The 17,675-nt window shown below is 36.9% G+C and overlaps 1 protein-coding gene across 1 annotated transcript in view; it reads right to left on the minus strand.

The window, feature by feature from the left end:
• Positions 1-17,675, minus strand: part of UBR1 (ubiquitin protein ligase E3 component n-recognin 1) — an 82,028-nt gene that overhangs the window by 33,915 nt on the left and 30,438 nt on the right. The window contains exons 17-28 of the mRNA XM_083379572.1: positions 17,012-17,122; positions 16,608-16,673; positions 16,413-16,514; positions 15,978-16,041; positions 15,231-15,355; positions 12,472-12,524; positions 11,389-11,491; positions 9,134-9,182; positions 6,671-6,825; positions 5,314-5,413; positions 1,280-1,389; positions 869-958 (exon numbers count right to left, since the gene is read on the minus strand). Of these exons, the coding sequence (XP_083235698.1) occupies positions 869-958; positions 1,280-1,389; positions 5,314-5,413; positions 6,671-6,825; positions 9,134-9,182; positions 11,389-11,491; positions 12,472-12,524; positions 15,231-15,355; positions 15,978-16,041; positions 16,413-16,514; positions 16,608-16,673; positions 17,012-17,122 (1,128 nt within the window). The remainder of the gene's footprint in view (positions 1-868; positions 959-1,279; positions 1,390-5,313; positions 5,414-6,670; positions 6,826-9,133; positions 9,183-11,388; positions 11,492-12,471; positions 12,525-15,230; positions 15,356-15,977; positions 16,042-16,412; positions 16,515-16,607; positions 16,674-17,011; positions 17,123-17,675) is intronic.

Genomic DNA, 17,675 nt, shown 5'->3' on the forward strand with positions numbered 1-17,675 from the left:
ATCAAGCTGCGCACATTTGCCTGTGTGTTGGCCCGCTGCTCACATGGCCCAGTTGTGAATAGGACATGGCCTGGTAGAGGGCTGCCGTCTGGGGGTTTGGGACCCCTGCCTTAACGGGAAAAAAGTGCCAAGGGCAAACTTCAGGAAAAGAAAAAATAGATTTCCAGAGTAGAATTGTACAGAGTGGTGACTGCGATTATACTAAGTACACATAGTCCTCAAATTAATGACCATAATTAGGATCAGAATCTCAGTTGTTGAGGAAAGCAGCTGAGTCGTGTACGTGACTGCTTCGCTCAATGACCACAATTCCAGGACCCCCCAGCTGTGGTTATTAAGCAGTCACACAGATTGCTAAGTGAGTCCTTTATCTCAAATAAAGAACAGAGGGGTGAAGGTACAGAGAAACCGAGAAGGATTTTGCCATAAAGTTAAAATCCTTTTCTCCGTCTGTTCTGTATCTGCAAGCTTCCAGGTGCTAAAATCCTTTTCTCTCCACCTCTTGGTGACTGCGGAGGTTGTGTGAAAAAGACTGTGAATGGTAATCACATGATTGTTGGATGCAACCAGTCATTTATGTGAATAGGTTGCCAGAACCCAGATTTGTGATCATATGGCTGCAGGGGGACGAGCAATGTTTCACAACTGGTAGAAGTGCTTTATCGGCCATAAAGCATCCTGTCTGAGGCCATCAACTTTAAATGAATGACACACTGTAAGTCGAGGAGTATCTGTCAGAGGGGTTTGCCAGCCGAGCATACAGTACAAGGAGAAAAACAAAACAGAGGAATGAGAACATTTATCATTTCAGCTGCTCTTCTATTCATAAAATACTTAAGAATCTAAGGCTACCTTATTTCATGATTACCTCATTAACTTTTGTAGATTCTGACATAGGTGCAGTGATGGCCATGGGAAAAGAAGACTTCTCTCTCAAGCATTTTATTGTCTCAAACATCTACAAACACAGATTTAATAGTTAAAACACAAACTGCGTGTAGCATATGTGATATTTCCAGCTTGCCCTGCAAGAAACGTAGGAGACCCAAAGCATCCTCTGCTAGTAACCATTTCAATTTAGCCAGTACTATTTCTTCTTACTATCTTTCTTCTGTAGTTTGATCACAATCATCTTTAACTGTTTTACTCCACTTGGGATCTACAGGGACTCTTTTGCCTTATTTTATTTTATAGGGAAGATCATAAGATCGGTCATAGTATCCTCAAGCCCCACCCTGCCAATTCCTGATTAATCTATTCACTTGTAATCCTTACTTACCCGTAGTACCCAATTGATCATGTCTTTTTGAGAGTCCAGTTGTTGAATTTCTTTCAGCTTTTCCAAAATCATGAGGATGTTCATTGCATTCAAAGCAGAGCTCCCCATTCCTTTAACAACAGAAAAACTTTTTTTAAAAAATATATCCATTCAATTAAACCAAATTAGCCACATACATTTATTCTCCTAAAGGAGATACATTTCCTTCTTTTACTAATAATTGCTACAATTTGAATAATTCCGCACAAGCAAGTCTTAATAGTTATAAATTTACCTTTGCTCAGAGCTAACTTCCCACTACTTTATTAGCAATGTGTATTTCACTTTAAAAATGGTATTTATATGACTCTCCTGGGTTAGAGAGTGTCTTAGAATCATCCCACAAGATCCTCTGATACAGCAACAGGGTGTGCAACTAGCTTCATGAGCTGTGCTTCAAAGCAGCCTGTGTGCTGAGAACTGGGGGTGGGCGGGACTGTAATCAGTTTGTTGTTGAAGCAGCAGCAGCTTTGGAATCTATTTTTCAAACGATCACTAAATTGTGCCTTTCAATTTTTAATCATTTTAAGGACTATTAGGGATTCGGTGGCTCAGTGGGTTAGGACGCTGAGCTTGTCGATCAGAAGGTTGGCAGTTTGGCGGGTCGAATCCCGAGTGCCGCGTAACAGAGTGAGCGCCTGTTACTTGTCCCAGCTTCTGCCAACCTAGCAGTTCGAAAGCACGTAAAAATGCAAGTAGAAAAATAGGGACCACTACGGTGGGAAGGTAACAGCGTTCCGTGCGCCTTTGGCGTCTAGTCATGCCGGCCACATGACCACGGAGACGTCCTCGGACAAGCGCTGGCTCTTTGGCTTTGAAACGGAGATGAGCACCGGCCCCTAGAGTCGGAAACGACTAGCACGCATGTGCGGGGGAACCTTTACCTTTACCTTTACCTAAGGACTATTAATCTTTATTGAACTAAGAGAAGCTCTCTTTAGCCACCACCTGTTATTCCTTTTTGAAGATCTGCGCCATTTGGGGGGATTTCTTCGTTGTTAAACAAGGAAAAAGGCTGCTGAAGGCAAGCTAAAATAAGGAAGTGTGGAGCATCTAGTTTATTATTTTTAGTCATGTGTAGTTTAGTCTGCTTCGCTGTAGGTGGCTAAAACTTTCCAATTTTTATGATTCCTGATTGGTCAGCAATTCTTTAGTGACTTACAAAAAAGCTACTCTTTGACTAAAGAGGGAGTTAAGAAGATAGAGGAGCAAAGGATTAGAGGTGTATTTGAAAAATCCTTAAATGAAATCCAACAGTTCATAGACCAGATATGCTCCAAGGATATTAAAAAAAACTACTCAAACTATTTCAGAGATGTATATATGTGTAGAAAGTTACCAAAGCACTGAGACAATTTCACAAGGAGATGACAATGAAGGGGATTCAATTGCAATTTTGGAATATGAACCTGACACCAATCTTTATTGTGATGGTTTAAATATAAATCTCCAATTGAAAGAAGAGTTCCAAGAAAATCTGCAACTTTCAAAATGAGAACTATGAGACTTTTTCTCCATGGACACTAACAAGGCTGAGAAATCCTTGAGAAAAAGAGAAGCTCATAATTACTTGATAAGCATTCCAGAGAAGAAAAAGATTTTATTTTATGAAGATAAGCTGGAAGGAGTGACCCAAATTTAATGAGTCAATTGGTATTGGGATAGATTTTTATCGGTCTGATATTTGTAACTGAAAGAAAGTTTTAATGTAAAGTGGGTTTGAAAGTGCATTTTTTCCTTTCCATATAATGCTTAAATAATTCCTAAAGCTTTTAAAATATTACTGAAAGTATATTTGAAAGTATCTATGTTAAGAGAAAGTTAAAGAAAAAGGTGTATTAAAAAATTAAGAGTTTTAAAAACGAAGTATACAAGAAGAAAAAATTATTGTAACTTGGAGGGAATGATTTAAATTTAATGAGTTAGTTGGAACTTTATTGGTCTGACTGAAAGTGAACTTTAAAGAATGCATGTTAACAGAAAGTGAAAAAAGATGTATTAGAACTTTTTGATCTTACAAATGTTTGTAAAGAAATGTTTAGTGTTTTAAAATAACATTTAAAAAGTATTTTTTCCTTTAAGGTTAAAGAATCTGAAAGAATACAGTAAATTTTGTTCATATAAATGGTGAGTTTAAAAAGATTATTAAGTGCAAATATATTATTTACACAGCAAGGAAGAAAAAGCAGAAACGGTTAAACTGATTGCTTTATTCAAAGAGGAGAACATATTTAATTATGTTTTTTATTTGGAAATCACTTCTGGATTTTTTGCTTGTGATGAAAAAAAATTGAAACTTTAACTCTAGTTTTTCCGGTTAGATAGATTTATTAGATAGAAATGGCTAGTATATGTGTAAAAGTAAAAAGTTGAGGTTGTAATGTTACTATGCTAAAAAGAGTTGGAAGTCAACACTCGCCCCCCCCTTGTACCCCATATTTTCTTTCCCCCTCTCTTTTTCCTTCCCCTAATTTCCTATTTCTATTTTCCTTTATATTTTATACTTGGATAAAACAATAAAAGTCACAAAAATAGTAGTTGCATTGAGGTACAAAGAGCTTCCATCATTCCCAGATAGGATGGTCCTGGCTGGATCTGGGATGACATTGATTTCAGGAAGGCTACCGTACACTTGAATCATCTTGCAAAACGTCAGACAAAAGCCAGCTCTCATAGGGAAAAGTAAAACTGATACTAGGAAACAGCTGTATAGGAATATAAATTTTTTATTTATTTTATTTATTTTAATTCCATTTATATCCCGCCCTTCTCCGAAGACTCAGGGCGGCTTACAAGCTTCAGCTTGAGGGGTTTTTCTTTCTCCTTATTTTGAGATGTGAGTTATTTCTATTGACATACTAAAGAGAATAAGGAAAAAATAGTCCTACAGATTTTTTAAAAATGCCTTGTTATTATTCCATTAAATTTGATTCTTATTTTAGGTTGTTTATTTACAGCAGCTCTATAGGCGTAAAACTCATTTCCATGTTATTTTTAAAACACCTTTATTAAGGAAAGGGTATTCCATCCTAGCAAATGTATTTCCAAAATTAATAAAATCTAAGATTAAAATCCTATATTAACTTATTTATTCAGCTATTAACTTGCATGTGCATGACTGTATTTTTACAAACTGCAAAAACTAACCAATAAAAATAAATGTACACAGTCCAAATTTAAGAAAGGACTGTTCTAATGTCAATTTTGTGATTTTTAGGCACAGGCAATACATGTATATCCACGGTATGTATATACACACACATACATGTACATATATTACATATTATTTTACATATAAGTATAGTCTAGTACATAAGGGACGCGGTGGCTCAGTGGGTTAGGACACTGAGCTTGTCAATCAGAAGGTCGGCAGTCTGGCGGGTCGAATCCCGAGTGCCGCGTAACAGAGTGAGCGCCTGTTACTCGTCCCAGCTTCTGCCAACCTAGCAGTTCGAAAGCACGTAAAAATGCAAGTAGAAAAATAGGGACCACTACGGTGAGAAGGTAACAGTGTTCCGTGCGCCTTTGGCATCTAGTCATGCCGGCCACATGACCATGGAGACGTCCTTGGACAAGTGCTGGCTCTTTGGCTTTGAAATGGAGATGAGCACAGGCCCCTAGAGTCAGAAACGACTAGCACGCACGTGCGGGGGAACCTTTACCTTTACCTTATAGTCTAGTACAGGGGTAGACAACCTTGGCTCTTTTATGACTCGTGGACTTCAACTCCCAGAATTCCTGAGCCAGCTGGCTCAGGAATTCTGGGAGTTGAAGTCCACGAGTCATAAAAGAGCCAAGGTTGCCTACCCCTGGTTTAGTAGAGTACATATTTAATATCAATACAAATTAATACAATACTTATGCAGTATATAAATTCACTGTGGTGCCTAGTTATATTCATCTCTGTGGCATTTAAAAAGCACTCTGCTAGTACTCTGTGAATTAACACTTTATTTCTAAATATAGATTTTCTTTCTCTAAGGTGGCACACTTACTGGAAGCTTTATGATAGAAGTCAAAGGTTACTTCTTCCTCTGGAATCTCCTCTAACTGACGCTTCTCTTCAAGTAAACCCAAAGCAAGGAGGTGAAGGACCTATGTAGAGACAGATAGCAAATTTAATCTTTCAGAGTAATGGAATATTCTCTAATAGCCAGATAATCTAGCCAATCTTAGTCAGGACCATCTTTTAGGACAGAAACAACCACCAGCCTGCATTTGGATGCTGAGACACACAGCAATTAAACAATTACCCAGAGTTAGCTTATCACAATAAGACATGAAGGGATATTGACCTGGCCATGGAATGCAGAGGGAATAAACAAAGTGTTAAGGGGGAGAAAGTTAGAAAAGATTAGTCAGTCCTGAGAAAGAAGAAAGAAAAATTGATAATTAACTCCATCTTGATTAAGTTTGTTATAAGGCATGGGTAGGCAACCTTGGCTCTTTTACGACTCGTGGACTTCAACTCCCAGAATTCCTGAGCCAGCCATGCTGGTTCAGGAATTCTGGGAGTTGAAGTCCACGAGTCATAAAAGAGCCAAGGTTACCTACCCCTGGTATAAAGTGAGGTAGACAGAAGTTGTTATGTTACCCCACAATACTAAAGAACATTTCTGGATTCCCTGCAGTGCTGGTATTTGACCCCAAAAAGATAAAATAAGCAAATGAACTGCCAAACATGGACGTTTTTCAAAATGCTACTGGGTCATTTGCCTAGTAAATGTAAGATGTGTAAGAACACTCTGTGAAAAGCACACCATCCCCTAATCTAAGTAATACTGTAAGAAGAGAAGGTTGGTGAAATTCTCCTGAGTAAATTATTGGCCTTCTGGTGTCTAATACTAAAACACTGCTCAACTATTTGGATGTCTACCGCAGTACTAATGGAAACAGAGATGAGAGAAAACAGCTACATGCATTAAAATTGAATATGCCTCCTTATGCCTACTGATCAATAGACATACAAATTTAAATGTTCTGATTATGTTTCTCTTCATTATAAGGTTAACAGGGGAAGTGGGGAAAGGGAAAGGGGAGATTTTTATAATTAAAAAAATGGAGACAGTCATTATCTCTTTCATGAATTGTCCCTGATGTACAAGTATGTTGACTGTTGAAATAATAAAGCAGATATCACGAAGAATTGTTTTGAAATAAAAAAAAATGCTAAGGCAAATACAGGACTCCAAAAGCCCACGTGCTTACAGATATATGGAGTTAGGAATCATTTGAGGTAGAGCACACAAATGAATCTGAAAAATATATACTGGAAAAACCCAAAAAGCATTTAAGATAAAGATATTGCTAAAACATGGTCTCACTCTAACAAGCCAGGGCTGACAAACATACCATCTGTATCATAGCTTCTGTCCACATGTGATTTTCCAGTTCTAGTGCTCTTTGCAGGACAGTTCTAAGAATAAGCATCATGATATCACAGTTGAGAACATTCACCACATTTCTGAAAGCAGGACTGAATTCTGGAGGTGGTGGTGGTGGGAGTGCTACAAAAATGCAGACATATATTAGTGCATTAGTGCCTAGCCACCTTACAGTATTATGAATGAAAGAAGTTTTAAGCTTTCAGATTTGTCTGAAATCGATGAACTAATATATAGCCATGTATGAGAGAAGACAAAACCAACTGTACATACTTCCTCTTATACAGTGTTTTGTGAGACATATGAACGTTCCTAGATCTGGGGGGCTTTCAGACGTCACTCATGCCCTAGTCATCTTGTACTTTGACTACTGCCATGTCTTGTTATCTGGTTTGTCTATGTCCGTGTATTTGTGTGTGTGCGTGTGTGTACGTGTGTGCGTGTACACTGGCCATGTCATATTTTGCCTTGCCACATCTCTTTTCTATTCTTCATTTGGTCATTCCTGTAAGCCAGTTTGGTCTTCAGTAAGCCCTCACCGTATACTAGCTTCAGTACATCTTCTTCACTGTCCTTCAGGAATTCTTCCAATGCCCTTCAACTATCTTCAACTATTTGGTGCACTTCCAACATTCCATACCCACCTATGCTCCTGCGTAAGTAGAGTCTGTCAACATTGCTATGGATGGAGGACATGATTCGCTGTCATTATTTTTCTGGTCTTCCTATCCAGGAGTTTTAGTTCTGCTTAAATCCAGTCCATTATTCCAGCTATGTATCTAAGGGTTGGTATTGGCCAGGTATTAATTGCCTTGATGCTATTCCCTCTACTGAGTTTGGACTTCCAAGATCCTTTTCACATTCGTGATGTATTGACTTCAACCTTCTTGACTTCTGTGCTTGAAATTGCCAGCTTGAAGGATGCCCAGGTATTTGTAGTGATCTCCTTCATCCAGACTCTTGATTTTATTTTCATAAGGCATCTTGATTCCTTCAGTTTTAACTATTATTATTATTATTATTATTATTATTTGAAAGTAACTGCCCATTATTACTGCCAATGTCCCTTGCTGCTCCAATGCTTAGGTTAAAATGAAATCTCCGCTAAGCAGGTTACCTAATGGACACATCTATGCAATTTTTTCAGCAATAATGTGGAAGTGGTTCACCGCTGCTTTATAACATGAGTTGGAAGGGACCCTGGAGGTCTTCTAGTCCAACTCCCTGCTCAGGCAGGAAACTATACCATTTCAGACAAATGGTTGTCTGTGTTTTGGCATCTGCTGTTCTGAACATCATTTGAAGATGTTCGAAGAGATTACATTGATTCTACCACTAGGCTTGGGAATCTAGATGTATGGTAAAGCCTGTACTGTGGCTATAAAAGTTGTTCTGTTTGATAGGTTTTTTATGTTTTTATGATGTGTATTTGTGTATGTATGTAGGTATTCAATATAAAAATTATTAATAAATAGTTTTTAAAATTATTTTGTTTTTAGCCAAAAATCATGTATTTGAGATGGGCAGCTACATAGATGGAAATAATAATGAAGTTGGAAGGGACATTGGAGGTCATCTAGTCCAACCCCCTGCTCAGGTAGGAAACCCTATACCATTTCAGACAAATGGCTGTCCAGTCTCTTCTTACAAACTTCCAGTGTTGGAGCATTCACAGCTTCTGGAGGCAAGTTGTTCTACTGATTAATTATTCTCCTTAGTTCTAGGTTGCTTCTCTCTTTGGTTAGTTTCCATCCATTACTTCTTGTCTTGCCTTCAGGTGCTTTGGAGAATAGCTTGACTCCCTCTTCTTTGTGGCAGCCCCTGAGATATTGGAACACTGCTATCATGTCACCCCTCATCCTTCTCTTCATTAAACTAGATGTACCCAATTCCAGCATCTGTTCCTTATACGTTTTAGCCTCCAGTCCCCTAATCATCACTGTTGCTCTTCTCTATACTCTTTCTAGAGTCTAGATAGATAGATAGATAGATAGATAGATAGATAGATAGATAGATAGATAAATACTAAACAGCTATTAATCATGTTGGTGACAGTGCTCATAATTCCTATTTAATGCGAATGTAAGCACCCCAATTTCAGCCTAATATCTATATTTCAACATCTAATGAACTCACAAAACCTCCACAATCACTCCAAGCTCAGCCAGAAATGGAGAAATCAATCTATACTACAAAACCATAAGGTCTATTTCTACAAAAGCAAACAAAGAATGAGATGCAAAATCTTAACCCTTTTTCTGGCTGATAGCAAATAATTCAGAAATCAATGGTTTTATTAATGTATTCCCTATCATCCCTAGGATGATTATAATTGCCAACTTCATATACAGTAAATAGGACATTACAGCTACATCAACTATCCCTCTATTTTATTTCATAATATTGTATTTCATAATACAACTGTGTTTACCTTCATCTTTATTTTCTTGGATTCTTCTTTTCTTTTCCATATGTTCAGCCTGTAAAACGAATAACTTAATTTGCTTTGTATATATCAACATGTAAATGGTGTGAATCTATCAAAAGCACTTATAAACAATTGGGTCCAAAAAGGGGATTAGATTGAAGAATCTGTAGCACAAGCCAAAAATATAAACTTACAACAGGAAAAATAATAGAAATTGCTCCCTTCAAATTTTCACAAATTTAACATTTTCCTTGGAAGTCAGAGTCTGCTGTTTATACATCTAAGCTGAGTAAATTAAATACAATATAACCATACTTAATTCCTTTAAAAAGAAGGAAGAATGTAGGTGACAACTACCAACCAAGCTTGCCGAACTGTGTGGAGGCTGAGAACCAGTGTTTTGCAGGGCAGAAATGTCTGTTATGTCAACAACCAAAATCACCCAGTTTCAAGGCCATGAATACAGAACAGAAAAATCCATTAAGGATGGAATGAGAGAAAACAGTACTGAAAATAATTAAGTAGACAAAATTGCACCAGTTGAGGGCATTCAACTCTCTTATGTAGCATCTTCTTACGATATCCTCCGTGATTCTTACCTAGCTGTACTCTGTTGTGGATTTAAGAACCTTAGAGTGAGATAAGAGATTTGTCAAACCATGTCAAATGAAGTATTTGGGTAATCCTATCAGATTTCTGTCAGGGTCTTGCCAGAGGCCAGATAAGCAGAATTCCCTCCCTCCAAAATCAAAACCATTAAATGAGAAAGATCCCTGAAAAAAGAAACGGAAGCATACTATTTTCTGCTATACTCTTTTCTTGGCTTTCTCTCCATTTACTACCAACTACACCTTTAGAAATATCTAGAATTTATTTATACCCTGAATATTTACTGTACTGATTATCTTTTATGCAAGCCACTTGGGAGGATTGTTATCCTGAAAGATTAATTATAAATAATATTACCTTTTCCTTCATACAATGTATGATTTAAAGCAGCTTTCTTTTGAACTCTGATTTACCATTTTACCAATTGCCACTCACTGGGAAAAGAAGTGATGTTGCTGTTTAATATATTGAATATAATTGAATCTTTCAACATTGGATATCCAATATTTATGAGGCTCATAGTGTTTGAGAACCAACACAGCATAACAAGTAGAGATGCCAATCTAGTATCAAGAAATTTGGATTCTAATGTTACTGAATAGCCTTCTTTTTCTTTACTTCAGAGATAAATGATCTAGAATGCTCAAAATTCTTAAGAGAGTCTTACCATGTTGGCTGTATCCAAGAAATCTGAGGAAAACCGTTTTGAAGAAGGCTGCTATAAGTACTGGCTGCCATGTATACCAAAACAGTTTTGGTCTCATATTAAGCTGGCTGGTTAGACTCTAACCATCCCAGAATAATGATCATTAAACAAGGGAAGATATAATTTTTTAAAATTTATTTATTTGTTTGTTTAGTATGCTGTCCATCTTTCTATCAAAAAAGTGTGTACACTTCAACAGGGCAATGCTATTTCAAGACAGAATTTCCCATTATGTTCTTCAAGTTTTGACTATGGAGATTCTCGGTTATCCAGGACATGATTATCTCAAAGGTGCTTTTTCAAAAGGCAACTGGACTTTTCCTTGAAGACATTTTGCTTCTGATCCAAGAAGCTTCTTCAGTTCTGTCCTTAAAATTTGCATTTTGGAAAGATTAGCCAAATAGGTGCATAATATCCATCAAGAAATTTAACATAACTATTTTACGTACATGGGGAGAAAAGGCAAAAATTAGGGCCAATGCAATTAAATTGTTGAATTTCAGTGATAAGGTCAAGGCTTGGGGCACTATAAAATGAATCAAGGAGACAGGTTTCACCTACAGGCCACCTATGTTGCCCACCGATGAGATAAAGAAAGTCTTAAAATTGAAACCGTAGACAATAGTTTTTTGTTATTTGACTATTTGCACTTAAGAAAAAAATCTAAAAAGTGCCTGGAAAATATTGCTTATTGATTGTTGACTAGGTTTCTATGGCAATTATAGTGAACCACAAGAAGTCATTTTGGAGTATGGTAATAGAGAAAAACTATAAGTAAAGAAATAAAATACGTTTTTCAGTGATGAAAATATATCTTTTATTTCACAGTGATTTTAATTAGCATTCTTCCTTCTTTGCCCTCTTGCTTAACAAATCTACTTAAGTTGTAGAAGAAATCCATGTCAATGCCCTAACTTCATATTCCAATGTAATGATTTCTTACCTTACTATGCTGAGTCTTGGTATAATGATAAAAAAATACATTGTAGTCCTTGAGGCATTCTTCCTTCAATTCATAAACTCCATGGCTTGATACACCAGGCTTTCTTTAAATAAAAAAAAATATTTTCAATCACATTGCAATTATTTAACAATTACTCATAATTAAAAAATACTATTTCCATTAAAACATTAAAGAGAACCCACAAAATTTGGAGTGTGTAATTAAGAACAGCCTCATTGAATCAAACCAAAAGTCCACATATCCAAGTATCATTTTTGAAACTATCTAACCACAATTTATGACTTTTTTTGCAGGAAACCAGCCTTTACTTTTAGTTTCTGGCAAAAAATGCCTCTTCTGGAAAACGGATTCACTTTACAACCACAGCATTTTCCTTAATGACTGGCACAAAAATGGTCGTAAAATCAGATGCCATCACATGATGACTTGCTTAACAACTGACACAACTAAAAATCGTAATTTCAGGCTCAATTACTGTCCTACATTGAGAACAGAGATGAACAAAGACTTAGAATAACTTGAGCGCAGTTCTGCATGCTTGCTTTTTATGAAAACTGGAAGGCATACGTATAGTATCTCAAACATTCAACAAACTATATTAATATTATTACATTAGATGTTTATCCTACCTTTTTATATCTAAATCAAGGCAGCAAACATACTTAATACTCCTGCCTCCTATTTTTCCCACAGCAACTACCATGTGAGGCGAGCTAGGCTGAGAGACAGAGTAGGCCAAAGTCATCTAATTGGCATTCATGGCTAAGGGAGGCCTTTTTTTTAAATTCCCATTTATATCCCGCCCTTCTCCGAAGACTCAGGGCGGCTTACAATCTAAGCACAAATCAATGTGCTTAGCAATAGCCTTCATTCTATGTATATGCCTGCTTAGTAGGGCTTTCGGGGGGCCCCAAGCAGCATTATTACAAAGTCAGCTTATTGCCCCCAACAATCTGGGCCTTGTAGTAGAACTCATTGTCTCCTGGGTTCTAGGCCAACCTCTTAACCGCTATACCAAACTGGCTCTCTGTAACTATTCAATTAAAAAGAGCAAGCACTCACTTGAACAGGGCCACTTTGTGAATCACCTTCTCCAAACCAGTCTCATTGTTTTCCTGTTAAGACAGGTACCACACTAGGAATTAGCAAAATGGTGTAATGAAAATAGTAAATTTAAAACAAATCAAAGAGAGCAGCACATCTAATCATAGCCATTTGTATTGAGAAGCAAACTAGATTCTCATCAGGCTTACATACTGTATTGGCTGATGAACCATGTGATTATGTTTTCTGATACTTCTCTCTCTTCACAATAATCCCCTTCTAGTTCCTACCAAGGAAATAATACACATGAAATAGACTGAGAGGTAATCCTGAAATGAAGAACTTTTTTGTGTATGGATAATCCTCAGTTAACAAGGCAATTGGGACCAGAATTGCTGTTTTTGCTAAGTAACGTGGCTGTAAGGCACAATATCATGTGACCATGCTTGTTAGAGTTAGCAATTGCAACACTCCCGGTTTCTGTTTTAAAGTGAATCGTCCAGGGTTGTTAAGCAAGGACATTACATGGTTACCATTTATGACCTCCTGTCAGCATATCCACTGACTTGGCTTGTTAATAGCCAGCAAAGGAGCTGGAAATGGTGACCACGTGATTGTAGGAACCTGCGACATCATAACTGCAAGTGGGTCAACTCTACCGAAGGTTGCTTCTGCAGAGATGTATGTATCTAGCCTGTAGGTTGAAAATATTTCTGATTATCTTTGATGATTAAATGGTGGCTTGGCAATTTCAAGAGTGCAGCATTTATTGATTGGGCTATCAAAAATAGCTGGTTCAACTGTGGAACATGCTGGGATACAGAGAATCAAGAGATTCTACTGGATTCAGAAGAGAACATAAACGGTCTTGTGTTCCTCATGCTGAATTCTAGATTCTGATTTTGCTCTGAATGGGGATTGGGGGTAGATTTGGATGAGGAATAGAAGTGTACTGTTTTGTAACAAGAGACAGCCCTCATTGAGTGATCACAATTGGGACCAGCAATTGTTAAGTGAGCAGTGAAACATCCCAATTTTAAAACTGTACTTCAGTTTCCTTTGCATTACAGGCCTGCCAAAGTTTAAGACCCCCTAAAGTTACTTTTTCATCACATCATAACCGCACTAAACAAGAAGTACTTGTACGAAAGTCAGAATAATATTATGGTAAGAATATAGAAAAAAGGAAACTAATCATTCACTCTAAGGAAAAAGTATATTGTATTTGAAGAAATAATTACATGTTTTCTGCTTTTTGATGAAAAAGCGTTCTCTGTATATTATTCCATACAGAAATAATGCAACCACATTTGGGATGGGCAACGCTGTCACTATGTGCATGGACACTGAATGGAAAATCATGTGGCTTTGATAGACTTACAACATCACTTCCCATTTGGTCTTTAAGTGCCTCACTGTGGTCATTAAATGAATCATCAAGTGACTATAACTTTACTCCAGTGTTCTTCATTAACTGGTTGGAAAGCACAGAAATGGTGATCACATGACTGGCCCACTGCCACAGACATGAATGCTTGCTGATAAAGAAGCACTCAATTAGTAATCACATGACCATAGGATGTTGTCACTGTTGTGAATTCAAGTACTGATCACAAAATTGATTTGTTTTACAGCACTGTAACTTTAAACAGTTGCTAAGCAAGGCACTTGGTAAATGAGGACTATCTATACCTATAAGTGAAGACTATTCTATTGAGAGAAAATAACCTACATCTACAAATATTCATGCTAATCTATGTGTCTGGCAGGATGCTACAAATGCAGCAACAATCAAATGATACCACAAAGCAAAAATAAAGTGATAAAGCTTAACTCCCTTGATTTTTTTAAAAAAAGAATCAAACTTTTTTAAAATTTTCACAAGTAAATCATAGTCAATCATAACCAAGTCTACTTTTCTTCATGCAGCCTCCATGTTGTCAAATTTGATGTAAAACATCAGTGGTGAATCTGTGAAACTCTGAGTGACTAAGATCTCAATTGGCATCCGTCTTTGAGAAGAGCTAATTTATTGTTACCGTTGCTCTTTATCATTTTGATTTATTTCTATTATCGCTTTCATAACTTTAATGTATTATAGCCCACCAAAGCCTTTTGAATTGGGTAGGCTACAAAAACTGTAAAGTTAAGAAGCAAACATGTAAAATATGCATAGAGTACAGGCATGCAGCTGGGACTGACTAATAATCATTAAAAAATAAAAAGATTTGAGCAGGTCTGTTTAAACATCTATCAAAAGAAAAGTAAATTGCAGGTAGTCCTCTCTTAATGATGTAATTGGGACTGGATTGCACAGCACCGACAGCCGCTATCTTTGCCTAGGGAACTGCCACCTGCACCATTGCCTTGCCTCTTCCACATACTCTGCCTCACTGCCTTCTCCCCAGCCAGCTCTCTTCCGTAGACAAGGCTTGTGACCCGGGGCTGTGCCCTCACCCAATACTTGGATCTGCAGCCAGCAGGAAGGAAGGAAGAAGGTCAGCTAGTGGCAGAAGAGGTAGGCAGAGGAGTGCAGGGCAGTCAAAAGGACAAAGATGGGGGGGGGGGAATTGAAACACACTGAGGTTGTAAATGCAGGCCGATTGCCAACCACCAAACTTTTGGCACTACAACAGCCATAACTCTAAGGACTGGGGGTAAGTACCATTTGTTCAACACTGTTATAACTTTGAGCAGTCACTGAATGAACGGTTGTTAAGCCAGGACTGCCTGTAAGAATATATATATATATGAGGCAAAGAAAATGAATTACTCACATCTTTAGGCAAAGATTTTGCAATAGCGCTATGTGCCATTGCCTCAATACACAGCAAATGGATAATTTCTCGCATTGTCACATAATCTTTTGTCACATTACTTACTCCTGGGACATATCTTTCTCCTAATAAAGACAAAAAAAATACCCAAGGGATTACTACAAATACACAGACACATAAATAGTGGAGTGCACTCATATATATTCAAGAAATCATGCTGTAAGACCAAGAATAGAGGAACAGTTTTTTCAAAACTGGCATAGAGTGCTCCAAAACTTTGAACAAATCGTAACAAGTTTTGGAATACAACAGAGAGAAGCTGTCTCACATTTTGCTATTTCTCTTGCAAAAAATCTGTAAACTAGTGATTTCTCTTTCCTTTTGTCAGTTTAATTTCTTTCTCTCCTGTAATAATCTCATGAAAAGAAAGGCTGCTTCTTTATGTAATTCCAGTTGTCCAAGCCAGATAGGCCCTTAATTGGAGTCAATTAACCACACAATGATAGTGTCAGGCACACTTGATAATATTGCTAAAGCAATGGTCTAGATAATGACATTGTGCAGTGGTACTTGGTCAATAGTAATTGTGCTTTCAAGTACTGAATCGAAATTTTAGTGATGCGCAGCTGTTCAATAGGCTTAATAAGATTATTTTTTTCTATTTTCAACAACACTCTTTTTATACATAGCAAAAACAAGTCCAAAAAATAAAATATTCCCATCTTTTCTAAAAATTGTCCTTCTTACCTACAACATAGATGAGTACTTGAAGCATCTCTTCTATCAATGTGTTACATTTTTTATTGAAATCCTGTAAGATTAAAATAAATAGCATTCTTGAAACATGATTGACTGAAATAAAATAAAACTATTTATAGATTACTCATCAAACAAATTCAAAATTTGACTTTCATGTCATCTAATTATGTTGCAAACTGCAGCAGAAGACCTTGGGGGTGGGGGCAGGGTGTGTGTGTATCTGTGTGTGTGTGTGTGTGTACCAAAAAGTGTGTTTTGAATATGAAACACATACATAGATTAGTGTCCTGATGTATTATCCCATGTATTTTGGTAGAAAAATACCATGTTTGGCCTGTCCCAATTTTGGCCATACACGAAGTTTGTAAGGATTACTACATAATTTAGTTTTCAACAGTAAAATGAACGTAATAGTCTGTTTACCTGGTCTTTAGTAGGCACAGTCTTCTTGAAGGCATTAAGCAGTTCATACCGTTTGAGGACAAGCAAAAGAAAACTATTTGGCTCCATAAATGCTGCCCCAATCTACAATATAAATATTATAAATAGTGCTAAAGAATAACAGAAGGGATATACAAGGGGCAGTTACTACAAGATTAAAGTTAAAGACATAGTCACCTGCAAGAGGATTATGTCCTTATCATACATTTCTTCTCTACATTTAACTTCCTGATAATAAAACAACTGAAAGAAAGAAAAAAAGTTGAATACATTTTCATGCATAGAGTTGAGCTTTTGTTTTTATAAACACAGAATTAGAATTTCAATTTAAAAAAATGTCCAAAATAACTACCAATACAAATTCACCAGCACCTCAAATTGCATAAAAGGAAAATGGCTTCAAGATAAGAGTTAGAGCCAGTCATCACCAGAAAGTGATCTCTATTTTCTCACAATCTGTCCCAAGTAATATCTGTCCCACTCTCTCAGTAAATAGCTTGTGGGGTTGGAGAAAGATTAGGAGACAGCTTATGAACTTATATTTGTAAAATCAAATATATTCATGGTCATTTGAAGAATACCTGGCTGATTAGAGACAGTCCATTCCTTCTCCACATGTCTGCAGCAACCTGAGCAACCAATACTAGGCAGCGCAAGGGATATTCTACCAGCAGTTGCACTTGGAATGTTTTCTAAAAATAACACAGAAAACATTATTTTAAAAACAATTATAGTTTACTTAATTAATCATAGCCAGCAGATAAACCACTGCAAACTAATACCCTTCCTGTCTGAAGATGACTTGTAGATTGGAAAATAACCTCAAAAATAGCTGAAGATTATTTTCCCTTCCCCAAAACTCCAGAGGACTTGATCACACAGCCACGTTCTCCACAGGCCTCTCAGATTTTTTTTTTAGCTGGTCTTTTGTGACAAAGATGCACAATAAACATCGGGGTACTGTTTCTTGGCCTTCGGTAATTACAATGTTACACACCACAAGTCACTGTTTTGTCCACAACGCTATTTAAAATTTATATGAAACTATACATATGTCACCAGGGAATTTAGAATAAGCTGTCATCAATGTATTTCCAACACACCCCCCCTGTATCAGGTATTTATTTATTTATTTATTTGTTTGTTTGTTTGTTTTATATACCGCCCTTCTCCCGGAGGACTCAGGGCGGTGTACAGAGCAATAAAGTAAGATTACAATAAAGCAATAAAGTGAGAAAATTTTAA

This window comes from Vipera ursinii (assembly GCF_947247035.1).
Source record: "Vipera ursinii genome assembly, chromosome: 1".
NCBI lineage: Eukaryota > Metazoa > Chordata > Lepidosauria > Squamata > Viperidae > Vipera > Vipera ursinii.